Genomic DNA, 26811 nt, shown 5'->3' on the forward strand with positions numbered 1-26811 from the left:
ATCATGGAACTACAGGTGCAGCAGAAACAGATGAACTCCAGGTAACGTCTTCCATAGATCAGTTTCTATTTATTAGTGTCTTAAAGATTTTGTTATCTTCAGGTTTGGTTTGTTTTTTTTTTCTGTGGGAAGAGCAGTAATGCAGCTTAAGCCTGTCTGAAACATCCTTAAGCCTTATTGCTTCAGTTGGAGTTAAGAAGGCAGCACGCGGTATGATGAGTTACCTTGTTGCCCCACAGCGTGAAGGTCTTGAGTTCAATTCCACCACTTGGCCAAGGACTTTCTGTGCACGGTTTGCATACTCTCCTCATGTTTGCATGGGTTCTCTCTGAGCACTCTGGCTTGTCCCGCAGTCCCAAGACATGGAATTAGTGGGGTTAAGTTAACTGGTTATTCTAAATTGCCCACAGAGTGGGATCTTAGCTCAGGGGCAGCTCCAGGCCTCGAGTGCCAGTGTCCTGCAGGTTTTAGATATCACCCTGGGTCAGCACACCTGAATCAAATGATTAGTTCATTCCCAGGCCTCTGGAGAACCTCATGACATGTTGAGGAGGGAATTTAGCCATCTGAATCAGCTGCAAGGATCAAGGGCACATCTAAAACCTGCAGGACACCAGAACTCGAGGCCTGGAGTTGCCTACCCCTGGTTAAGCTAAACCTGATTTGTCTTTTATTTTTGTAATTTTTATTTATTAATATGTTTTTCTTTCTGTCCTGATGAAGGCTTTGATGTTGCTTTACCCAAGAAGACATGCTATTGTCATTACTTTAAAGCCCTGGGTTTGTCACAGTAACATTAAATGTTTGTAACGGGCAATAATTTGACTGCAAAACAAGTGAGTGATTACGAACTGGCATGGCATAAAATAAGAACATGATACACGTCCAAGTCCACAGGCATAAATTATCAATTCAAAACACAACACAAAGGCTTCATTTCTTAAATAATTTAATGCAAAAGGGTCTTTTAAAAATATTTCTACAAGAATGCATCATCACCTTTTAGTAATTTCTTGTTTATGTCTGCATCATTAAATACATCTCAATCCTTTTCAAAGAGGAATCAACAATTGAGTCTATCAGTTCTTCATTCACCCCCACCTACCCCCATTTCACTAAACATGTACAGTACTCTCTGAAACATGTCGCTTACTTTTACGAGGGTGTTTAAAAGTGGCGAGAAGACATATGCGTAGTGAGAAGAGAAGACAGAAGAAAAGACAGTACTGTATATATTTATTTAAAACACAACTGAAGAAAAAAAAGCTAAAGATATATAAGTGAGGGGCGGGGGTAGGGGCGGGGTTGGGAGAGGGCGGGTGAATGTGCTGTGGTGGATGATGTAAAATGTAAAGAAAGGCAGGAATGTCTGGATAGTTTAAATCCATGTGGCACACAAGGAGATAGCGGACAAAGCCCGATCTCTGATGATGAAAACGGCAATACTTTTCTAACATATGGTCTCACACACAAACACACACACACATGCTCACACAGACTAAATGTACCAGTTTATCTCAATTTCAGCATCATAAAGTCTGATAAATGAACAAAGAACACAGGAGAGAAAGCTATTTCCTCTCAGCGATGTTAAATACGAAACACTCTCCCAAATGTGTGAAAAATACACTTAAAGATTAATTGTTTGCGTTGATGTGGTGACGGTTTAATCTTTTAAAAATGTGCAACGCTGCCATTTGAGCTCATCACTCATGGCCGGTTAACTTTGGTGAACCCAGCTCCAGGGTCCGGAACACCATGTGCACCTCATCAAGAGTTCATGCGAGCTCCAAAACTGTCATTTTTCATGATTAGGCATGTCTGCCTTCTGATTTCGTTGAGCCCCTTTATTCCCTGTTTTCCAGCTTTTTTTGCCCGTCAGCTGTGTCTCGTTTGGCACCGCATCCAAGTTGACAACAGTGGGGTTAAGCTGAGTGACTGAGCCCAGTGAAGGAAGTGTATGGTAAGAAACTTTGACAAATGAAAAAAGTGAGACTACGAGTCTGTTATTTCTGCTTCTGTCATATCTCAATGTCTATCGCTCTTTTCCAACAAAACAGTGTTTTGCATCATAAGAGGAAACAATATACTTGTGGAAAAAAATTAAAGCCTGCCAACAGATTCTACTCATGTTAGCAAATGTTGTCGCCGGGACTGACACGCCTGGTTGTGAGCCATCATGTCAAATATGCCTTGGCGACCTCAATGAAGTCTGACTTAACTGCAGAATTCCTATTTGAGTTTCTCCTACAACTGTTACATGTTAGTAAGCCCTTAATAGAGTGTACTAGCAGTAGTGACAACACATGTATGTGGAATGAGAACACGCAAAGGTGGGAACGCATTGTGTGCTTTGCATAACGTCCTCTTCATTTGAAAGAACTTATGAGGGGTTGGCACGCTCCACAGTCACTAACATCATGCTGTCCTTACATATCTACGGAATAATATTGTCATAATGTGCTGATCACCTCTGGAAGGTGACACCGGTGATGTACCTTGCGGATCCCTATTCAGCTAACTTGAAATACCTCTCCGTGAGGAGTGCAGATGGTGCAGTCTCAGAATTGTGGCTTTCAGCTACGATGAAAGGAGCTGCAGATTTTGACTGCGTGTCTGGGCTGTTGATCCTGCACTGTACTAATCGTGCACTAGCGGCATGAGCTGAAACAGGATGATTACAGGCCACAGAGGGAATGAAGAGCTCTAATGATGGGTCATCTTGCCCTGGATGTCTGTGTCAGCCGCATGCTTATATCCTTGTGAGACCCGATGGGCCACCTGCATTATTTTAACCAACAGTGACCAGCAGGGTTCTCCTCTGATGTCTCTCACGTGAGTATCGTTTTGTAGGAAAGTGCAGGTCACATGATGGAGTTCCACCTCTTGGGGTGGAAATGACTAGTCTGACACAACAATGCCTCTGGACCTGCTCCCTAATAATAACAGTCCTTGGTAAGATGTGTTGGTCTGCATTTAAGTGACTTTCAGGAGTGAAAATAATGTGCCTGGAAGACGATTAAGTACAGCTTCACAAACGCTCTTCATGTTGCGAATGAGAATGGATTCAGGGAAGCTTAATATCGAGTTTAAATGGCACACAAAAACTTTAACACACCTACAGTGAGTTGACCATTCAGAGGAAACCCAGACAAATGGTGTTCAACTCTTCTACCCTACTTCCTGACTTTCCCCACTTCTTCCTTTGTCCTTTTCTTCGCTCAAAATCAAACATTTCACAACAGCACGTCCGTTTTGTCAAAACACCATTTTTTTCTCTTGTTATTTATCTTATTTTTTGTTACAAAACATGTACAGGCTGTTTAGAACAACAACAAAAATACAATATCCAATTATTATGCAATTTCTCTTGTTTTAATAATCATCAATTCAATAGGTGAATCCTCTTGGGAGTTTCTCTTCCTTCTGATTGTTCCAAGTCCCCAAACGGCCTAAAGTCCTTCTGGGTGTTGGGGAGGGGTGTGTGGGTTGGTGGGTGAGGTACAAATAAATACATAGGGCAGGACGCCAAGAAATTAAAACAAGGATTCTGATTATTTCTAAAACCCACACAATAGAAAGTAGAAATTAAAGTGTCCATCATGGTTTGTCTTCAGTTTCTGCATGATGCATATATATATATATATATATAATTTCATATATATATATGTTTACGTCCAAAGTCCATTTTTTTGGATTCAATAAAAAAAAGAATGTTTTTAACAGTTGTCCACAGAATATAGCATAAGTGTTTCAGATATATTTGCTCCTTATCACAGTTCAGTTCATGCGTAAATTCTCCATGGTGGCAAATAGCGGAAGCCGTATTGTACAGTATATTTGTGTGCAACTCGCCACACCCGCACATCCAGTCGCACTTGATCACACATACAAACTCACATACAAAAATGCACACAAAAGGCCAAAAGGGTCTTTCTATTTTGTTGCCACAGTCCTCGTCTCCCCCCCAGTCGTCACCACGTATCCAGCGGGGGTACTTCAGTCTGACCAGTCGTTTTGAAACCACAAATCTCCCAAAATATGATCAAGAAAGAAAAACATTAAAATAAAAAAATCTGACAAACAGAAAATATGGTGCAGACAAAGGAAAGTAGAAAAGCAAAATACCAGTTGTAAAATGCAGTTGATGAGCAGGTGTTCCCACACTGGGAAACTATCCTGAGTCACTTCAGGTCAGAGTGAAGAGGTCGTCTCTGAGCTACCGAGGATCCAGCAACCAAAACAGGTGTCCAGAAATATGGCCGCCTCCCTTTGACCTTTATTGACCTCCGTCACTCCTTTGACCTTTAGACCGCAGCCCATCGTATTGCCCTCCTCCACCACCCCACCCTTTTCCAGCAAGTGCCCTTTTAGATAACACACCTTCAATATGAAGATGGAGAACAACACACATGCACAATAAAACAACTTCTAGCAAGGAAAAAACAAAACAAGGAAACTGTCCTCTCGCTCTCTCGTGGTCTGAAACACTTTTTTTTTTTGCGTTGATTTTCGTTATATGTAAAAACGTTTTCACTTTTTTTTTATACAAGGGTCTTCCTTCTTTCCTACATAGATCATCCAGCAGAGCTGGGAACAGGAATCAAGGGGAGGGGCTCTTGTGTGAGGATAAGAGTGTGACATTTAAGTGACAGGACTAAGGCCAACTCCACTACAATGCACATGCATGCAAACATCAACTCACTCCAGAGCTGGTGAGGCACGCGTAAGGATATACGGGGGTTTACTATTTCTCCTCTTTCAAAAACACACAAGCTCCGATTGGATGGGGGGAGAAAAAACAGAAAACTAACAAAAAATGCAGAAACAGGAAATGTAAGTGGTAATGAAATAAAGAAAGAAAAAATATTCAGAGGCACTGCAAGCCAGTTTCGTAGTGTCTAATTGGCAGAGATGGGTCAGGCAGCTAGGGTTTTCCAGTGGCAATCTCTGGCACAGTTTCTCCCCCTTTTTCCGTCTGGCTGTCCTTCGACTGCATCGGTTTGCGTGTCTTCTCACTCACACCTGGACAGGAAGTGTTTGGTTCATCTGTAGTCTCATGTCCTGAATGCTACCAAGAATTTTCTTCTGATGGCCAGCCAATGTAACCCCTATCCGCAGCAGGTCCCTGTGAGCGAAGAACAAAAAGGAAACAAAAAAAAAAAAAGGAAAAATGAGAACAGGTGGCTCAGTCGTGAAAACAAAAGAAAAGAAAAGAAAAGAAATAAAAGAAGGAAAACATCACATGAAGCTGAAGTGCAAATTTCACTGTTCACCACAAGTGAACACATACTCGACCAGGTGGGAACGCAACATAGGCCTCACCTTGGCGATGGACCATAAAATGGATTCTGAGAGTGAGGTAACAAAATGGGAGCACTCATCTGAGTGTTAGTCTTAATGCATGATACCTTTGTTACCCAGCAGGTGGGCATGAGGATGTGAGTCGAGCAGCAGTAATGACAGTTAATGATTAAAGTGCAAACTTCGCTACTGTCTGGCAGGTGGCAGACTTCACAGAGTCTATACCCGTCTGTCACTTGGCGAGAAAAAAAACACGGGAACACGGAAGCAAAAGGTTTTCTTCATCAACAACAGCCTTTCTCTGTATAACTACATGCTACTTTCAGCAGGTAGGTCCATCTTTCAACCACCCAATCACGTGGCAGCAACTCAATGCATTTAGACGTGTGCATATGGTCGAGTCAACCTGCTGCAGTTCAAACAGAGCGTCTCCATTGCAAAGCTCGGTTGTCAAGTGACTTTGAACGTGGCAAAGTCAGACGGGCTGGAAACTGCTGATCTGCTGAGATTTTCCCCGTACAGCCATCTTTAGGGTTTACAGAGGATGGTTTAAAAAAGAGAATTTTTCCAGCGAGTGGCTGTTCTCTGAGTTAAAAATGCCTCCTGCGAGTGCATCGAGCTGATGGGAAGGCATCAGTTACTCAAATACCTACTTGTTACAACAAAAGTATGCAGAAGAGCATCTCCAAATGCACAACAAGTTGAACCTTGAAACAGAAGACCACACTGGGTGTCACCCCTAAGAACAGGAAACAGGGGCTACAGTACGCAGAGGTTAAGTAAAACTGGACCATAGCAGGTGCCTGGGTAATGAGTGTCAGTTTCTGCTGCGACATTTCGAAGGGTCAGAACTTAAAACAACATGAAAACATGGATCCATCCGGCCTTATGTCGATGATTCAGACTGGTTGTGGTGTAATGGTGTGAAGGATATTTTCAATGTCAGTAATTTCATACTAGTATAAATATGTCTATACATACACTTAGTTGACTTCTCCAGATAATAGCTGAGGAGAGAGCAGACCATCAGCTGACCAGCTGACCACGAGTGCTCTGCCTCTGTACGCGTCCTGTCCCTTCTGATCTAATATAACCTACAGACAACATGCTTTCTCACTTTATGAGTTTCTCTGCTTCAAAAACAAAGGTATACAGTGAAGTCTATCACTTAACCAGATATGTACATAATCGCAGGTACACAATTTCGCAGCGCACATCTGTCCTCTCGTCACATTCGAGTCGCCACAACTTCACACAAACAAATTCTCCCCCACCCCCCATATTTTGCCAACCCCATCAGCACAGTGACGGAGGATGAAATGATAATAAATGGGCACCATTAGAGGAATTACTGGCCATTAAGGGCAACAGAGAGCCACAGTACACCACACCTGTCAGCCTAGCCAAATTGAAACAAATTACTCCCACCTCCACTGTCTATTATGCACCTAATGAGAATGATTTATTTATCATTATAATCCTAATTCATTTATTTAATCATCACTGGCCTGCAATTTCCATGGTTTCCATTGCATCATTTCCTGTTTGTAAACATGATCAAAGCTGAACCAAATTGCAGTAAAGGAAACAGCCGCAGGAGTTAGCTTAAAAATTGTAGGCTGCGGTGCTGTGCAATCGTGTAACGGTGATTTGTTTGCTTCTAAAACGGGCGACAAAGTATCAGTTTCTGAGCAAGCAACTTCTGATCAACCAAATATAATCACTTTGTTATCTCTGACATCTTCAATTATTAAACTAGTGTTCAGCATATATCAAAGTATGTGAGCATACCTACTGGAAAACAAATATAAATGTATTCTTTTTCTTATTCTGTGATATCTGAGTTGGTTCAGAGACCTGTTTTCCGCATCTCATCATCATATTTAAGTGTTTTTAATTTGACTCTGAATCTCAGTCCCGCTCAGGCGTTGTAGACCTGAGTAGCTCCACTCACTCTGCTGTCATCTGGGCCACCAGGTCAAAGGAAGCAAATCCTGCGTTGACAAAGTTGTCACGGTAGCGGCTCATCTTGATGGCATCCAGCCAGTCCCCCACAGTGGTGAAAGTGGTATAGTCTGGCACACAGCGGTCAAGCAAGGGCTGAGAAACCCTACATTAGGGGACAGGGGGGAAGGGAGGGAGGAGAGAAAGAGAAACAGAGAGAGAGAGAGGGTTAAGGTCGTCACTCTGTGTGCCTCTACCGGCCAACCTCACCCCCAAACGCCCCCCGCTGAGCGCCACCTCTCCATTTCTCTCCTCCTCTGTTCTCCCCCCCCTCCTCCTCTCCCCTCCTCTGTACTGAGTTGTGTGCAGGGGCGAGTGGAGGGGCGGGGCGAGGACCCAGGGAATGTACAGGGTGGGTGAGGAGCAAGTTGTGACTGTGGAGAGACTGGCTGGAGGCTTGGGTGGTGGATGTTGGCGCAACAGCTGGTGAGGGGAGGTCACGTGTATTCACACACAGAGCTTCAAATCTAGCTTAAACCAGCAACAAGTGTTAAAGAAACCAAGTGGAGATCGTTTTAGTCAGGAATGCATCTGCCTGGCAGCATCGGTGATGGTGATAATGTTAATAACAATGCAGAAAAGTGCCTTCTTTATGAAAACCTCAAGAAATGTCAAGCTCTGTCTTTGTGTTTTGCGTCTCGTTCTTTTTGTTGCAAAGAGATGTCGGTGTATTGTTTGGGGACTGATGAAAGGAGGAAAAAAACAAAAGATCAACAACAACTTGAAATTCAATCTGTGTGGTTGTACTGATTGCACTATTAAACCATCTACAAACGTGCTTTAAATCTGATCTGGAAAGATTGGACTCTTTGCGGTTTTGCAGGTCAGTTCAAATCAAATTTCGTCCGGCTGTGAGAACACGAGCTTAAACGACGGGCTGGGAGCCATATGCCTTTCAGTGCATAATTACCAATGCATAAAATGATACACTGTGTGCAACACGAGTCCGCAAAGGTGGAAATATTTTTTAAAAATTGCTTTCAGGAAAAGAGGGAAAAACACTGAAATGTAAACACAGATGTCACTCACATGTGTGCGCGGTTTCGCATTAGCGCCGACTTGCAATGTTGGGGACTCTGGAAGAAATGACTCACAAACTCATAGTTCATGTGTGTTTGACAGCGCATGAATGTGATTAGTTGCGCAACGCTTCCCTCAAACGTCTTGAAAACGTGTCGGAGGGCGCTCTGCGTGTTGCTGCGCACCTGTTGACAGCCCCAAAAGGGCTTCTTTAGGGGAAAAAAAGAACCTAACCTCCTGCGCTGATCAACGCTGCAGATAGAGAGGCCACCTTGGGAGTTTTAATAAAACGGCGCAACAACTCAGAGCGAAGCGCAGCAGATGAACGACAGAGGAGGTGGAGGTGGAGAGAATGTCCTGGGATGTGAAGGGAAAAAACAAGAAAGAGCACCACTGTCTCCACTCCTTTCTGCTCCGTTGATCCCTGTCATCCTTTTTGATGGCATTAGATTCATTAACAATTAAAAGGAATGGAGAGAGAACGAGAGGGGAAGGAGAAAGCACACGGAGGAGGAGGAGGGGAGTTAATAACAGTGATACAGAGGCTCCATTGAGTGGTGTAGATGGAGTGATTTTTAATAAGGCCTGTGCTTGGGCATCCAAGCCCTCGGGCTGTCGTTAACGCACGACTCTGGCTTCTCTTAATGGAGTATTGTTGGTCCTCCCATAAAATTGGCTTCAAAAGGGGTCCAGACTTATGCTGGCCACATGTTAGCCACAAGCACAACGCAGCAGGAAGGCTGGATAGTGCTGTGAGCTAGCTAGTGAGTCCACTACGAGCCGAACTTCATGTCATAAAAAAATGGCTGCTGCATTAGTCAGTGGTTTGGCCTTTTATGCAGTCATTGTTTTAAAAAGTTTGATGTTTCTTTCTTTGCTTGTTCTGACCGATTGAGCTGCAGCAAAGGATAGAAATCACCGAAGCTCACGCGGGCAAATATTCAGTCAGGTCAGGCATGTGCAACTCCCGCAGTCAAAGTCTTTAATGTCAGACAGCGTTAGCTAACCTCCAGCCACCCTTCAGTGCCGACCAGGACGACTGTAACATCTTTTACTCCTCCCTTGTTAGGTCTATCGGCAGGAGGCCACCTCTCTGCTGGCCCATTTAAAATCTCGTTAGTGGCTAATTAAAAGGCACTCTCATCTCTTTTTTGCATCGCCTTAATCGGGCTAATTAACCGCAAGCTTAATCTTCTAAGAGCGTCGCTCCTGTGGCCAACCGAGACCCTGGTTTCCCCCTTGAGCACAACCCAGGATTGTCTTTGTCCCTCCCTCAAGACAGAAAGACCCCGATGCAGAGACAGATAGGTAGGTCAGCCCCATCAGCTTTGTGCCAACTCGTTCCTCCAAATTCTTTCCAAGAAACCAATTGGACGGAAAGATAGTTCAGCTAAATGTAGATGTGACACGTCGAGCTCCCAGCTGGCGATAAAGCTGCTTTAAGGCTCGAATTGAGCAATGGTAATTTGGATTTGTATAACAGCTTACCCTGAGCTTGTGCAAACTAAAGAGTTGAATGAGATGATATCGGAACAATAAAAAAGAAGCCTGTTGCAGATGATTCAGGAACATTCATATCCACTATTTAAACTTAGCAATACTTGCAGAGTTCTCTTCCCTTGGTGCTAATGAAATTGCCTGACCAGCACTCTCTTTACTGACTGAGTTTCTTAAATCAATAAACTTAACTGACTGAAGGTTCTTGTTATTATATTACACCGCAAAAGCCAAGCAAGCCTAATCCGCCATATGACTCAGGAAAGGTAGTCATTACTAATATCCATTTATGCTATGACCATAATTATGCATTATTAATACACAGAGCATTACACTTAACAAGAGCCCTCAGGGGCATTTAGAAAAACACCCTCACATTTAAAGTCCCCTTCTATGATAACACGTTCCTCAGCATAAACAAGCATTTACTGCAAATCTCCACTTGACATGGCCTTCATACTAATTTTGACTTTAACGTGACCAATGTGCTTTTTATATTAAGGCTTACCCCGAGGACTGTGTGCTGTTGGTGACTACTTTGAGACTGGCAGCATTGCGAATAAGCTTATCCAACGTGGCCACGATCTGGGTGAATTTAGGTCGTAGGTTCCTTTCTTTCACCCAGCAGTCCAACATGAGCTGGTGCAGAGCCGTCGGGCAGTCCATGGGTGGGGGCAGTCGATAGTCCTGCTCCACGGCATTTATCACCTGGGGAAGGACAACAGAGAAATCCCAATCACTTCTAATCACAGAGTGTAGCGCAGAGGGAGGGCGGACAATGCGAGAGAGGCGGTCGATGGAAAACAGCACGGCAGAAGAGAGTGAATGGTGGGAATTATAAAAACCGGGGATAAAGAAGGAAAAAATGGCTTTGGTTATTCACAGAAACAAGGGCAAGCAAAAGTTGGAGCTGTGGGTGGATGTGTGGTGAGAAAAAGAATGGCTCTTCCACATAAATGGAAGAAGAAGGTGGTTTCTTATATATAAGCATAAATTCTCTTGTGATCTTACATCTTGATTGCTCATGTCCCAGTACGGCCGCTCGCCATACGACATAACTTCCCACATGACGATGCCGTAGCTCCAGACGTCGCTGGCAGAGGTGAACTTCCTGTAGGCGATTGCCTCTGGAGCGGTCCAGCGAATGGGGATCTTCCCTCCCTGTGGATATGCGAATGAGTAGGTGAGCATGAAATACTGGAGAGATGGAGCGCAAACACAGAGTCACACACATACAAGAGGGAAAGAGAGGGTGAGAAAAAAACTATCCAAGGGAAACGTTGATGCACAACAGATGGGTGCATGCCATAGAACCCAAACACCGCATTCACACAAGGTTAGTCAGACGTTTACAGACAAATGACACGTGCAGAGAGGTGAAACTTTAAGGATATGAAATGTGCAGCACAGTGCATTTTTCAGTGTCATTGTTAATCCTTTTCATTCAACTATGTACCCGATAGACAGTTGCTGACTCATACTAGGAGTGTCTCTTGGAGTAAAGAGCACAAAAATGAACACAACTGCTTCCTGCCATAAGGAGAATTGACCTTCTGCACGCCTCCTGACATTGTTCTGTGCTTTATCTCCTTCTTTGCTTTACTATACATGGATGTAAAAAATGGTCAGCGTCTTTCATATCGGGCCGAATCAGAGCTGAGAAGAAAAAAACAAAGCTGTCTTTATACCATCGTTCATATTCATAAGTCTATTATCCTCAGTATACCCTTTCAGACATAAATCCCAAACTGCTTTGCCAGTTGAAGAATATTAGAGACTCCAGCAATTTGTCAACAACCGATTTTGTAACGTTTCTGGGACTCTAAAACAAATCATGTGTAACACCTGCGTGCGATTGGAGGTACTCTTGTGATCTTTAAATTTCACGTATTCATTAATGTCATTAACTGGATCATTCCACACCCTTTAATATAGACTTCTATACCCTTAACTGTTCTTAATTTGTCCACGTGTCTGTGCCACAGTGACAAGAAAAACCTCTGATCTTGTGGGAACAGACCGGGCATTTATTGGACACGATGATTAAAAGAAAACAACAATAATGGGTTGATGTTGGAACAACATATGTAGCCTTTTTAAACACAGGAATACAGACAAACACAAAAAGCAGTCAAATGTAATATATCCACTAACTCACCAGTGAGCTGGTGTAGGTTGGATCTGTGGGGTCATCCTCAAGGAAACGAGACAGGCCGAAGTCAGATACCTTACACACCAGATTACTGTTAACCAAGATGTTACGGGCAGCCAAGTCTCTGTGCACGTAGTTCATGTCTGACAGGTACTTCATGCCTGCTGCGATCCCACGGAGCATGCCTACCAGCTGGATCACTGTGAACTGCCCATCATTGAGCTAGCAAAGGAGGAGAGAGTGACACGTATGAACTGCATTGCAGATCAAGGATCCATTTTCAAAGGAGAAAACAGCCTGTGTGCCTCTTCTTTCATGGTTTAGCTCATGGTTATTTCATGGTTTAGCTCTCTATATTCAGTGTCTTCTACACTTTTTTATGTCCTCTTACCTATATCTTTAATCTCTCATCATCTCACGCCGTAATCTCCTTCTCTTTTCTACATGCCCATTCTATATTCTTCCATTCTCCATTATCTCTGTATCAGCCCCCCCCTCTTTTCTCTGGCAGACAGTGTATGATGTGACTTTGAGGCAGAGATTCATTGGAGACTGAGCTCTGTAAATGTCACCAACTGCCAGAATACAGGATTTGTAAGATATCCATAGTGAGCTCTGCAGCTGCACTTAAGAAGACCTTTTAAGGTTGCAAAGACAGTGAGATAACTGCAAACAAAAATCCAGCGGCTTTGGATGGGCTTATTTACCCAGTAGTGTTGCATCACTCATAAAATCACATTTTATACAGAGTAACTAATTTTAAGGCTATTCTGGTGTGTGCTTGTTTTTTTAATTAGTTTTTTCTCACCCTCAGAAAAGAGTCCAGTGCTCCATTCTCCATAAACTCGGTCACAATCATCACCGGACGACTTTTGGTGACCACACCTTCCAGGCGGATAATGTTGGGGTGGTCGAACTGGCCCATGATGGAAGCTTCAGATAGGAAGTCTCGCCTCTGCCTGTCGGTGTAGCCCACCTTGAGAGTCTTGATGGCTACGATGATCTCCCGGCGCCCGGGCAGCTTTAGGCGACCGCGACACACCTCCCCAAACTCTCCTGCGAGAGCCCAGGTGAGACAGCCAGAAAAACAGCAAAAGAGGAGAGATGGAAAGACAGACAGAGAGAGAGAGAGGGAGGGAAGAGAGGCATGACGGAAGAGTGGAGGAGAGTGGGGGGAAAGAGGGAAGAGGGGACAGTTAACTGGTTAGAACCAAGGAGCCAGGGAAGGGTAGCTGGGGGCAGAGTGGGACAAGGGGGTGTGGGACTGCAAGAGAAGCCAAGACTCTAGGCCAGTCTTAAGGGATTGTGATATAAGGGGAGGCATACAGTGACTTTATACTGTTAACTTACATACTAAAAGAAAAACAAATGGTGAGTGAAAGGCATAATGGCACAGTGTGAAATGACACAGGACTGGGAAAAAAAAGCATAACATTTTTAGGGTAAAGTTGGGTGACATTATAGGCCAGACTTAGGGTGATTACAGGGAAAGGGGGGTCAAGGGTTTGTGGGGGGGGGGGGGGGGGGGGGGGGGTGTGCTAAGCTTCAGAGGGGCCGGAGAAGTGAGCACAGGAGGAAGAGATGGGTGGAGACAGAAGCTTGGGGGTTGTGGACGCTTTATGTTTACACTCTACACCAAGCGTGTGCAAGAAGCCAAGAAAAATCAGGTGATGAAAGTGATGCGTGTCAACACAGGTGCAAAGGTAACAAAGAGGGGGAGGTCAGGGAAGGCGGGGGCAAAGGGTTGAGGGGCATGGAGGGATGGATTGAGGAAGGGGGAGAGGAGAGGAAGGGGACAGGGAAGACAGGGGTTGAGGGTTTGTCACTTTAAAGGCGAATGCTGGGGAGCGAGGGTTTCAAGAAGTTGCCTCAGCAGTAGAAGAGCTGTCGTAGTAGTAGTAGTAGTAGTAGTAGTAGTAGTAGTAGTAGTGATGGTAGTAGCAGAAGCAAGCGATTCCCATCTCTGCCATCACAACGTCTTCCTTTTTTGGCTCAGAAACATATGCTAAAATATCTGAACCTCACATGGCACAGTCCTGTAGCTTTTAGGCAGAGATATAACTGTCAAATATATCAAAGACATAAAATATTTCACTGTCTACAACATCATGTGAGGGAGGGTTTCTAAAACAAGGGGGTTACAACCACATAGTGGATAGGGTGTGAGTACCAGGGAAAAAAAGGTCAAACATAACGATCCAGTAAAAATCCTCTTTTTAATTAAGAGGTTCTCCGGATATAAAAAAGTGGGCAGGGTTACAGGCAGCCAATCCTGGACTTGGAGCAATTTAATATATTTTACACCCCAACCAGACAGATTTAAACCTCTAGAAGAGTACAACAGATAAATATTAGCCATGGCTCTTAGAGACAGGAATTCCCCAAGCTTACACACACAAAACCAGACACAGAGCCAAAGAGCTGGACTTTAAGTCCTCTAAAGTACATATCCATTACAATCACGCCCTCGCAGGTTCACACAGTGCTCATTAAGGCAATCGCTGGCCAGTAAATCTCTCGATATTTCACAACATACACAAGTTTGTGAGCTACAGCAACTACAGTACATTTTCACATTACCTTCAGTCTTCCTTCTTTTAAAATTTCAATTTCCTTTGCATCAGTTTTGAAGTGCAGAGTAGTGCAATGAGGTATGAAAGAAGTAGAAAACAAGCCCACTTTAAGAGGTAGATAAGGTATCCTACAGCATTCCTGCCAGTAGCCAGATATAATTACCACTAGAATTACAACATCCTGCATTATTTCAATGATGGCAGCTGCTGAAACTCAAAACCTTAACGCTCAGTGTTTATCTGTGCACACGAAAGTTCAATAAGTGTGCAAAAAAACAGGTTTGTAGCTTATACTGGAAAATACATGCAATCAGATGGGATTAAACTCTCCCCTAGAGAAATCAATCCTGTCTGTATGGGGTTGTGCTTTTACAAAAATTTAATCAGTTATCAATAACTCTTGTGCCATATTTATTGCATTGCTCCCATTGCAGGATTGGGGTAATTTTTGCCTTTTAGGACATGGGTGAAAAAATAATCTACCATACAATGGGTATTAAAACTAGTTTAAACGCACACGGCGTGGTAAACGTGGGGGGTGCTAGAACTGTGAGTCACACTAACACAGTGCTGGACATCTGGAAGGCTAAAAAAACAAAAAACACAAAAACGTTCCTAAGAGGTGACGGTATGCGGTAGGGAGGCGAGCAAGAAGAGGGCTAGCGATGAATTGAGTGAAAGTACCGCTTGGTGTGAAGTCCTCTAATGGTATGGCCTGGAGGTGACTAGCAGTCTTCCCCCTGTAGCTCAGGAGCTTTGGTGGGTTACCTGCGCCAATGACCTCCTCGATCTTCACGCAGGACACATCGATCTCCTTGGCAAACTCGCGCACTGCCTCATTGGGGTCCTCGTAGGTGAAGGGGTCAATGTAGACTTTCATTCCCGGCGTTACTATTGGGGATTCAGTGGCAAGAACAGGAAAGTGAATCTCCGTTGCCAAGCAATAAATATTCAATGTGATATCTGTCTGATCACTTCTGATGACAGCGAGAAGCACAGACATGCTGCCGTTGGAACAGGCAAGCGAGCTTAGCGGAGAGACTTACTGTACTGCTGCAGTTTCTCTGTGTACTCTGACTCTGAACCGTTTCTCTGCTTTCTGTTGAGAAAGATGAAAACACAAACTGAGTCACGTGGTCCCTGCACAGTGGGACACAAACACTGCTGAGGAACAAAGGCACGGGGAGAAAACAGATCCCTAATAACGCCTAGTTGTAGCGTGAGATGCAGTCGCACTGTGATGTGGCATGGTAAATATGTGTAGTCTTTTTGTGCGCTGGAAGCAAGGGATACGCTGATAAAGATTGTATCAATGCCTAGTGGTAAAAATGATTCATACTCGGGGACTGTAGCGCAAGTGTAAACAAAAGGATATCATACTATTGTCTGAAGCGGCAAGTGAAAGCCATTCACTCTCAGTACCCCCCCCCCCCCCCCCCCAAAAAAAAAATGAGCAGCCGTGACAAAAGCGGACTCAAACAGCAAGCTCAGCTGTCTCGCTTTCCTCGCCCCGCAGACATCACACTGCACATTTCAATTCAATCTTGCTCTCTGGTTGTCAGTCTCCCTTTTCTGTTTTTATGAACTTATTTACTCTTGTCCTCTTATAGCCACTCAGTTCCTCCAGCTTCACCTCCATGCATCTGTCCCTTTCGCACCCAGCGGGGATGGGGTGTAGGCTCGGATACGGAGCTGGGTTGTTGAAATCACATGTTAATGTGCTTCCTTTGTTGTCTAACCAGTAACCGGGGCAAAAAATACCCGATAGTAATTTGCATTTTATTTTAAATTCTAATTTTCTTCTGGTATATGCCGAAGCTGTGTATTTTGTATCATTTCTATTTTTCTCCCTTCTTCTGTAGCAGTCAGAGCAGTGGCTAAGCCAAGACCCTGAGAGAGAGAGAGACACAATGTAGCGGTGTGAAAATTAGGGAGAGCGAAGAGGCAGGAGGGAGAAAGAAAAGGAGGGGGATCCAGGGAGATTATTATTCAGTCTAGCATGACCGATGCCCACGCTTGTCAGCAGCTGCCTGAACTGGCTTGCAGAGAGAACCCAAGTGGGCACCAGTCAGCAGTGGGTGCCAGCCTTTCGCACATATAGACACCCTCGCACGGCATTTTCTGCTTGACAAATGAATGGTATAAAGGATAAACGAGTGCGGTTAGACCCAGCTGATGTAGTGTCAGACTTTCTGAAAGGTAAGAGCAGCCACTTGCAGCTTCCCAGTCAATTGGGCTCAGCAGACAGGGGCGCATCTGGGTTCTTTGTGGTCGGGCAAACGCACAGTTGATTCTGAGTGCTGGGCCGTGAGGGCAGGCCTATCAGGCCCAACAGCTGCTCCACCATGCTGTTTCCACTGAGCAAAGTAGCATTTTGGCCAAAGCTGTTTACTATTCACAGATTCAGAAGGCTAATCTGGCATTCAGTGGGCTCACAGGTGGCAAAGCAATCCGCTGAGACTGTTCCGGGGCAGTTTGGAGGACAAGCAAACAAAGCTGACATTTGAAGCTATCTCGGTGTTTTGTTTTGTTTTTTTCAAATTGACGGGAAAAACAACAGTTTGGCACCAATGCTTCTGTAAGCCTTGCTGTTTTAGTAGCGGGATTCTCACCTCAGGCAGACAATAGCGATGACCACAACTGCAATGATGAAGACTAAGGTGGCGGTGGCTGATCCAACGATGAGCGGCAGCTGTTCCTGCAGCGACTTTGGGGGGTCAGCTTTACAAGATTAAAGAGAGAAGGTGATCAGTTAGTTAGTCAGTTGCCGCAAGCATCGACCAAACTAGCTGCAATCCAGCTCAGTACAAAAGTACAAGGTTTATTAATCTGTATACAGAAGAATCTGCACATCCTTTATAAAGTAGAGGAAGGGTATGGCTGATACACAGACTGGCTGACCATAGGTACATTTTCATCAAATCATAAGTCCGTTACAAGAATTTCAGTTTTTTTCGTTTCTCGCATATTGGCTTCTTACACTATAAACGCTTGAAAAAATCCAACACATCTATAAGCTTTGCATTGCACTATTTGTACAGACATATCCCAGTACATCCCCGGGTAGTAACGCAGGCGGGGTGTAACGTACTTTGGAGGTTGGTGCTGAAGTCGGCTGGGCTGCTGTAGCGACCGTAACCAGCGACTGTTCGAGCGCGGACCTGCACCACGTAAGGCGTACCAGCCTTAAGACCTTCAATGCGGGCGTTGCTCCGTTGGGCAGTCATGGTATGGGCAATGGCCTCACCCTGATCCTGCACATACAAATACAGGGATTAAACAACGCACCCCTGCTCCTCATTGTTCCTTCTCTAAAAGTTTTGATGTAGGTTGACAAAAAATATATAAAAAAGACAAGACCAAGAGAGAGAGAGAGAGAAAAGGAGTGCCATATCATAGCTGGTATGTTAATCTGACAGCAGAAGACAGCATATAGTGAGGACTGTGCTCTTTCCCCAAGGAAAACTCTAAACTTTCTGGGGTTTTAGAAACTTTTTAAGGCATGGATTGACAGAGGATGGGAGGGAAAAGAAGAAAAGGGAAGAGTACAACAGGGAAGGGATTGGAAGGATAGAAAGAGATGGAAAGAGTGGAATAAGAAGAAAAGGAAGCCTCACGGCCAACATGTGTTTATCAGCAGAGCCATTGTTTTCCACATTTACAGAAACACAGATGATACAGAAACCATGCGAGTCACTGAAATTGGATTGAATTACAGGCGTTCTCTAACATCGGCGCTTACCTTCTCATGGTACTTAATCTCATAATCCAGAATGATTCCGTTGGGCTTCTCTGGAGGCAGCCAGGATAGGCTCATGGTGCTCGCTGTGGCCGCCATCAGGTGAACTGTGGGCACTGCAGAGGGAGCTTCACAGGGGGAAAATAAATAAAGGGAAATCCGCTTTATTTATTGTTTTTCGTGTTATGTCTTTTGAAGTTCTGTGCCCTTTGTCTGTCCACAGAAGCCCAAATACAAAGTCTTAGCTGTGAGCTTTGTGAAAAGCTTTGGCCACTAGTTAGTATGCAGAGCCATTCCCGACTAATGCTCAAATTCTCCCTCCCAGAGTCCTAGGGGAACGAGAGGTTATGTCTAATTCTCCTGTAGCAAGAGAATCAAACTTTAGAAACTGATGGATAAGGTCCATGCAGTTCCCTCTGTCATATATTAACGGCGGGCGAGCTAAGGAACAGCCGCACATACAGAGTTTTGCACGTATGTGTCTGTGCACTTGCTTCACTGCTGCTGAGCTGTTACTCCACAATCTCGTTGAAATGTTTGAGAGGAGCTGTGCTTTCCTTTTTTTTCTCGGCTGTAGAAAAAGATCTTGTTCTTTAAGTGCTGCGCATGAATATAATATACAAATACAAAAATGTGCACACACCATACAATCTAATTATTTTATGAAACATGTAATCACTGGAGTTTCCCATGCTTAGTTTACACGTGCCGCATTAACAGTAAGCCCATGCCGCTCTTTCCTTTACTCCCTCCTCCACTCGGTCTACCCTTTTAACTTTACTTCACACCTTCCACTGTCTATCTCCACTATTACCTTTACTTGAATATAAATAATACACTTCCTGCTTTTTCAGTGGACTTTTCAACTCTTTTGCTTATCTTTCACTGCTACGGCCCTCCATCCACCCCCCCTTCCTCCAGAGTTTTATGACTTCTTCACAAGATGTCCTGTCTAACCAAGACAGATGTGCTGATAATCACTTCTGGTCAATAAGGAAAGTGAAGTGAAGGAAGTCAAGTGTTGCACAATAATATTATTCGATACTGTACCGCACTCATTTTAGGAAAATCCCTGGATCAGTGTTTCTCATTCCCCCATACCACACACCAGTTTTCGCTGGCTTTGTTAAAAACTTTTACATCCCATTTTTACATTCTTTCATCGTCCCCATTCCATTTCCTTTCTAACCTCGCTGCTTGTCTTGGAGACCAGACAACCTTCTGTTGCTCTGTCTTTCTTTCTGGTGTCTGCACCTCCCCTTTCCTGAGTTTTCCCCTTCCTTGTAAGTCCCATCTATTCCATTTCTCCTTGTCTCTCTTATTCCCCCAGAAGACAATGCTTCCTAGGCAGATCCCCTGGTTACTCTAGCCAAGGGATTAGGGGCCCTCCTCCAGGAGGAGACATTGGGAGTAACCATGGAGGTGGCCCCAGGGGCTTATCACCAACCCAGTATTTATTTTGATTCTTAAAAGGTGACTGCACATGCAGGGATGGTCTTGGGACTACACAAATGGATAATCTGATCACAGATGATGCACTCTTGCCCTGTTCTTTCTCTTCACTGCTCCCTCCGCACCCACCTGACCCCAAGCACCCAAGGGTGGACACTTGTCCCTGTCAGCCCAGCGCCAAACCTCCCCATGAAACAATGAGGCCCTCATGTGGGGCTGGTGGGGCCTTTGGGTTCCAGACTCACAAAAAGAAGGCATTCCTAAAGAATCTTTTAGGAGTAGGCACACAAGGTCAAAGGTGAGGAGGACAAGGCCATGGAGAGAAGGAAAAAGGGTGGGGGAGGAGGAGCCAAGGAATAATCCTTGGTGTTTACTAGGCTAGCCGAAAGAGCAAACTTAACACAGCAGCAAAGAGTTCAATTTACAAGTAAAAAGAAAAACTGGAGTGAGTAAAAGTACATCACTGAGAATAGTGAGATTTCCTAGGTAACTGAAAAAATGATCATAATAGTCCCCCAGCTATAGTGTCAAACATAAGGCACCAAAGTAGTTAAGTAATAAACAAACCATTTAAAAAAAGAAGAGTTCTTGTTTTTTACAGTATGTCCACAAAAAATGTGAATTAATGGAAACTTTCTAAACCTTTCGGATTTTTTTCTGTGATTTAAAACATTTATTCCTTATAATTTTAGCCCAAAGAATAATGCTGAAAGCTTTCTTTCATTTACTACAGCAGCTTTTCTTTATCATGTGGAAAAACTGAGACATACTGTTGAAACTGCACTTCTTTTTCTTATATTAAGGTATCTTAGGATACTTATCCTTTTTCACTGACAGGTGGAGTGTTACTGGTCCAATGCACGATATACAATTATTCTGACGTCCCTGGTCTACAGTCTCCCTCCATTTATTGATTTATTTTCATCACTTGGCTTATCAATAGCGGGTTCTATTACTCTGTATATCTATATATACCAGATGGGTTTAAAAAAAATCATCTCAGCTCTGATTGCTACATTGGCCTAGTTACTGTTTTTGCTGAGAGCTGAAGGATCGGTGGGTTGGAACCAGTGGGCAGCCAGAATACTAAAGGTTCCACACTTTGAATATACACTGCCTCGCTATTGCTATTTGCAGTGGTGTTAGCACAGAGCATGCTGTGGGCGTGTGAAAAAAAGGTCGCTTTCTAAGCTCATTCAGAAGAATGTCTTCCTTCTCAATCCCTGTTCAAAGGAAAAATATGTAGCACACTCCTACATACATACAAGAAATTGATCTCTGCTTTTTAGGCGCAGAGCGTATTCTCTGACATCCTTTTGTGTCTTTTCCCAGCCTTTGAAAGTTGGCATCGCCCGAAACATCAATGCTGATCTTTGCCAGGTAGCCACAGTGCTGAAGCTGCACCTACCGGCCTGATTTGTGGTGATGTTCACGGCGGAGAACTGGGGCGTATAGGGGCTCTTGTTGGAAACGCCGTTGACCGCCTGGATCTCGAAGCTGTACTGTGTGTGGGCTTGCAGGTTCCGGACCGCCACACGCCGCTGGGTCAATCCCAGGTGGCGCGGTGAGATGTCCACGTTGTCGTCGCAGCGCGAACACATTCCCCGGTCGGGGAGGCACTTCTTACAGATGACGTTGTAGAGGACATCATCGCGGCCGCCCAGGTCACGAGGCTCGCTCCACTCCAGCACGAGCGAGGTTTCGTTGACGCTGGAGATGACGCTGCGTGGGGCAGACGGAACGGCTGCAAAAGGAAGGATGGGATGAAGAAAATAGGTCGCAGTGAGAATGCATTCAATCTCCGTGCACAATGGGTGTAAAGAAATTTGTCCTGGTGACAGCACAGAGACATCAGGACAATAGACAAAAGATTCATACTGGAAAGCACAGTTTATATATCATTACACACACATGCATTCATTATTCCATAACTGCGCTGCGGTATTAGTACATTTCTTATGCATTAACTAGACCATTTTCTTTTCTTTCACTGTAACAAGAGACTGTTCCAGCAGTTCTTCATTAAAAAAAAGAAAAAAAGAGGACAGGAGTTCAAATTTGAATTGCATGCTTATTTCCACTGTGTGTCTGTGTGTACAGAGTGCTTGGGGGCAACGAGCAAGACAAACTATTGGCAGAGTCTTGGCAATTCTTATCCAATTACCGGAGCCTTATCTCTCACTGCACTGTGGGAGAATCAGCCCCACACCCCAGCAACAGAAAAAAGGATCTTCTTTCTTCACTTCTGAATAAATTCACCCCTCAGTGTCTGTTTGCTTTTAATAGAGCCAACAGTAAAAAAAAAAAAAAAAAAGATAAAGCTCACAAAAAAACAAGTGGGTTTCACTTTCCGGCCGTAGTGGGGCAGAGACGTTGTGAGTGCAGGTTGGTGGGAAGGGGAGGGGTTGGATGATAAAGTTGTGGATAACGCTGGGAAAGCAAGCAGACTTGTTTGCTGTCTGTGTGGCGTGGCAGGAGCATTGTGCTAGGAGCTTTTATCAGCAGTTGATGGAAATATCCAAAGACGTTTAATACACAATAACTTTAACTTTATGATTACAACACATTTGGCCCAGTTCTGATGGGAAAAATAGACTAGATGTAAGGTTGTCAGCATTAAAACGTACTGAGTTATACAGATGGCTGAAGGAAGCATTACTTACTAGTGCAGGGGGAGTCGGGAGAATCTGTGTCTGCGCGGTAATAACCGTTTCGACAGGAGCAAACACTGGCTGCTCCCGAGCTGGCACGGCTGTTGGCTGGGCAGGGCAAGCACAAACTGTCCCCCTGTTTGGACTTGAAGGTGCCAGGGCTGCAAGCTGATGGCAAAAGAGGGAATGATGAAGAAAGCATGACCAACAGCTTAAAAAAAACACAAACAAACTGATTTTACCACTATCATTTTAGAAAGTGTCTTACTCTGGAATGAAAAGACAAATTTTACTTTTGCCAATCCATGCCAATAGCCTGTAATTCTACTCATTTTTAGTGGAAAAAGTACTATAGTATTTGTAGTAGTCTCGGATCAATACTAGCACAATAGGATTGATACTTTGTTTCTAATTTCAGTATGTAGCCCACTGAATTGTGTTACATAAATTATGTTTTTGGAAGTGAAGAAAAAACTATACATCAAACATGTCGGTTTGTGTTGACTGCCATGTTCATTTTATTTATAGCCTACAGCACACTTAAACAACAGAAGCAACAGAAGTGCTTTAGAGGTAACATTGGCATCCCAGGTCTCCTAAAAACGCAGTGTCAAAAACATGAAAATCTGACTGGTGTGCTTATGTTATATTGATTAATTATTTTTGAATGTACAAATAACATTTACTTAGTGGACGATGTATTCAGAATTTGCAAAGTGAGGAAATCAGGAAATGCAAACGTGCAAACATAAATCTTTGTATACAGACAGAGACCATGTCAAAGTTTCTTTTTTTTAAAAATTGTTTTTTCTCTGTATTTCTACTGAGACTACTTCTATACAGGAAACTACTTTCAGCATAACTTTACCTAAACTGGTTCTTGAAGGCAAGTCAGTAACATGAAAACACTGCTAGGATTTGAAAATGCCATATCTCCATTTATAGCTGCTGTTTGGACGTTTATAACTCGTGTGATAAGTTACAGACGTGCAGGGAAACTGTAACGGCAACATTGTGATTCAGGACGCTTGGGTAGGCTCCATATCTTTCATAAACTGTCTTGTTAAAAGATGAATGAGTTTGCCGCCATGCCTAATAAAAAAAGAGAGGCAGGAGCAGGTAAGAGAGGCAAAGTTTACAAGGGCCAGTTGATTAGCTGACCCACTAGCGCATTAGCTCGTCAACGTCAAGGACAAACTGCAATGTTTGTCCTCCCCCCCGAATGATAATTATCGTCACAGATTCCATGTTGGATTTATGCTCCCCTTTGAAAACGACTGAGGTCAGAGGTCAAATTTACAGCAGACCACTTACTGCTCCTGCTGTTTTCCTGCTTCTGAAAGTTCAATATTAGCTCAAAACCACCAGCTGGCTGCACCGTGTACATTAGCACTGAGTATATTTGTTCTCCCACCAATTTGTCAGAGTTATCCACACTGCTGGCTAACAGGAAGTTTGGTTTGATAAACAGATAAAGAACTGACCTTGAATTTAGGTGTCAGAACAGTTTCTTTAAACAAATTTGTTCATATTTTTTCACCTAACACAGAACAAATTGCAAGCTAATTCTGAGCTCACAGGGCAAGAAAAAAAATATTTTTAACTGTTAGCAAAGATGTTGAAGAAGCATTCCCGTTAAAGGAAGCCTCTTTTTTTACACCAAAAGGTTGAAAGCGCTGATCAATCACTTCCAGCGAGTAAAGGGGTCATCCTGTTCCTTTTATCTATTTTCCCTTAGAGGAACCATTAAAGAATGAGGAAGAAAGACAGACAAGGGGGTAGAGCGAAAAGGGAGGGAGAGGTGGAAGAGGTGGAGGCATAGAAAATGCTAATCCTGTAGGACCCCCACCTCCCCTCTTCCTCGCTCCCCTGTGTCTTATCCTCTCATGCAGAACATAGAGCTTAAGGAACTGATTAAAATGTATGCTGAAATTGGAAAGTCTGAGGCATGAAAAAGTAAAGAATATTGGGGGTAAAAAATGTGCAGCTAATGAGTGGGAAGGCAAAAAAGGCTCATCGATTAATATTAATACTAACATCCTTACTGTAACTCTAGTGGCTTATTAATGAGCACAACGGCCTTCAGATTAGGAAGGAATTGGAGAAGTAAAGACTGGCGCAGAGAGAAATGAAGAGCTGCAAGAGATACTGTATGCTAGGAGGACAGAAAAAGCACGGAAAAAGGGTGATGAGAAATGAGCATGGAATAATATAGAAGGAGAGGAAGGAAAAGGAGAGAGGACCTAACGAGAACAAGAAAGCGAGATTTATCCCTTGTGGTTTCTAGTGATTAGAGAGCATTTTATCAGCGGCCAGTCACCAGAGCTTCAACCTTGAGGTGCCAGAAACAAACAAATGAGTTTTTAACCACGTTCACTTTAGATATACTACACTCTCCCCTTTGTCTCGTGCAAACACTCTCCTTCTAAAGGTGAGCGCATATTCAGTATCCACCCACTCCTGGAGTGGAGTGGATACAAAATATAAGGCCTGTGCAGCGTCATCGCTTTCTTCTATTATAGGAAGAAGGACCCAGACAGGCAGGGATCACCGCCGAAGTCGAAGCCCAGCGAACACGCACGGGGCACCTTGCATTCACGTGATCAATAACCTCACCAGATCGCTCTTTCACTCTTCACACACTTTCTGCACGCCCAGGCCTAATTTTACACCCACGTACACACAAGCACAAATTTTTCCATTTATCCTTCATTATTCTCATGCTGTCACCTGCACTCCATTTCAGTCGGGACCTTGCTGTTTAAATTTACCTTTCTCTTTCACCTCTGTGAACCTGTCATGTTTTCCATCAGACCTGAAGCCATTAGCCACTCGCTTTCATAAAGAGACAACACACTGCGCATTCATTTTGCAACCAACCTCAAGGCAAAACTGAGGTCACGGGAGTGCGTAGCCCTGCTAGTCTGTATTATTATAGCTTGTAATCACTGGATTAACATGTCAAAAGAAAACAAGATAAAATAAATTATTCATTACGATGTGTTGAGTGAACAATCCAGCATAAAACAGTGTATCCTGTAGCCAAAATAATGTCCAATTAATCTCTCAGGCAATCAGTGTGTTTTTTTCCACAGCAGTTAAGTCTTTGTGAAGACTAGGACCACTAGTCTAATACCATTCCATGTTCCCAAAATGTAAACGTAAATGTCTTCTCATATGATCTTCGTAAGAAGGCTCCATCCTGAAATCTGAGGACTGTAACATAAGATGAAGTAGCACACTATTCTGTTGTGGGTTTGAACCTTGAGCAACCTGTTGAAGAATGTCTAATCCACTTAATCCGCCACAACACGTCATAAACTGACCTAAATTATATATTGTGAAAACACTCACCTTGACACTGGGTGTCCTTCATGGCCGGTTCAAAACCAGCCATGCAGGTACAGGCTCCTACAGGAACCATCCACTCCCCATCTCCGTTGCAATAAAGCTTCAGCGGCACAGACACCTCCAAGGCATTAGGGACACAAGTTCCTGGGGCTATCACCAGCGATGTCGCTTCAGCCCCCGTTGCCGTTTCGGGAAATACGGCGAAGTTGGCGATTGTGGTGGAGCACTTCTTATAAAACACTCTGACTGAGATGAGCGACATGCAAGCACCGAGATCCTGGAAGGCCAAGTAGAAGCCAGCTTTGGACAGCGGGCCAAAACTTCTGACTTTCGTGTTTACCCGTCCAGACTCGAGCATGGAAAAACTCTCATCTGGGGCGATGGTGTCAACCTTCACATAAGGGTTCTCCATCCAGAAAGGGCTGGTAGCCGTAGCTGAATCCGAGTCAGACTCATAGTAGAAGAGGTTAAATGTTTCTTTGCAGGAACCAGGGATGTTGGGAATGCTGTTGCAGTCACGCACTGTGAATTTCATCTCCACATATACGCGCAGTACATCTTTTCGCGGGATGAAGTCGCTACGTAGCCAGTTATTTTGGTTGAGCTCACGTACATTGCAGACTTGATACGTCCGGATGGGGTTCATGGCATCGTCGTAGCCACTGACCTCTTCCCACTGAAAAGAAATCAGATGAAGAACATGAAAAATTAGCAGCTGTAAATGTCTGATAGATATTGAGTTGCTGCGGGGCATCTTCCATCGAACCTAGATGAGCTACATTAAATCAAGTGGCATAAAAAGCAAGTGATTAAAGTACCAGGACACAAGTCATGAGGGAGCGAGAATTGGACTTTTTCAGTTTAGCTGTATTTCTTTTACTTCCATTCCCTTGCTTTTGCCATGATGCACCTTTCATTCCTGATTAGTGTGGCGAAAAGCCAGGCACAAGGACTGCAAATTCATCACAATTACAGGAACCTGTCACCTCCTCGCCACAGAGCCACCAAAGCATGTTTACCTCATATCTGTTTGGAAGAACCAGCCACACTGCTTCACAACCAATTACG

General features: G+C 43.9%; 1 protein-coding gene across 5 annotated transcripts in view; it reads right to left on the bottom strand.

The window, feature by feature from the left end:
- Positions 1–932: 932 nt before the first annotated feature.
- Positions 933–26811, bottom strand: part of ephb3b (eph receptor B3b) — a 58361-nt gene continuing 32482 nt past the window's right edge. Inside the window, exons 3-16 of one of the 5 annotated variants that reach the window (XM_076874389.1) lie at positions 25747–26419; positions 22405–22560; positions 21150–21485; positions 18293–18417; positions 17642–17804; positions 17163–17271; positions 15597–15649; positions 15319–15441; positions 12786–13033; positions 11984–12199; positions 10837–10986; positions 10334–10533; positions 7259–7414; positions 933–5128 (exon numbers count right to left, since the gene is read on the bottom strand). In XM_076874389.1, the coding sequence (XP_076730504.1) occupies positions 5020–5128; positions 7259–7414; positions 10334–10533; positions 10837–10986; positions 11984–12199; positions 12786–13033; positions 15319–15441; positions 15597–15649; positions 17163–17271; positions 17642–17804; positions 18293–18417; positions 21150–21485; positions 22405–22560; positions 25747–26419 (2817 nt within the window). In that variant the 3' untranslated portion in view covers positions 933–5019. Of the gene's footprint in view, positions 5129–7258; positions 7415–10333; positions 10534–10836; positions 10987–11983; positions 12200–12785; positions 13034–15234; positions 15454–15596; positions 15650–17162; positions 17272–17641; positions 17805–18292; positions 18418–21149; positions 21486–22404; positions 22561–25746; positions 26420–26811 lie in introns of all 5 variants that reach the window. The other 4 variants (XM_076874388.1, XM_012922095.3, XM_012922092.3 and 1 more) reach the window with 4 other exon arrangements.

The sequence above is a fragment of the Maylandia zebra genome, linkage group LG15 (genome assembly GCF_041146795.1).
Source record: "Maylandia zebra isolate NMK-2024a linkage group LG15, Mzebra_GT3a, whole genome shotgun sequence".
Classification (NCBI taxonomy): Eukaryota; Metazoa; Chordata; class Actinopteri; order Cichliformes; family Cichlidae; genus Maylandia; species Maylandia zebra.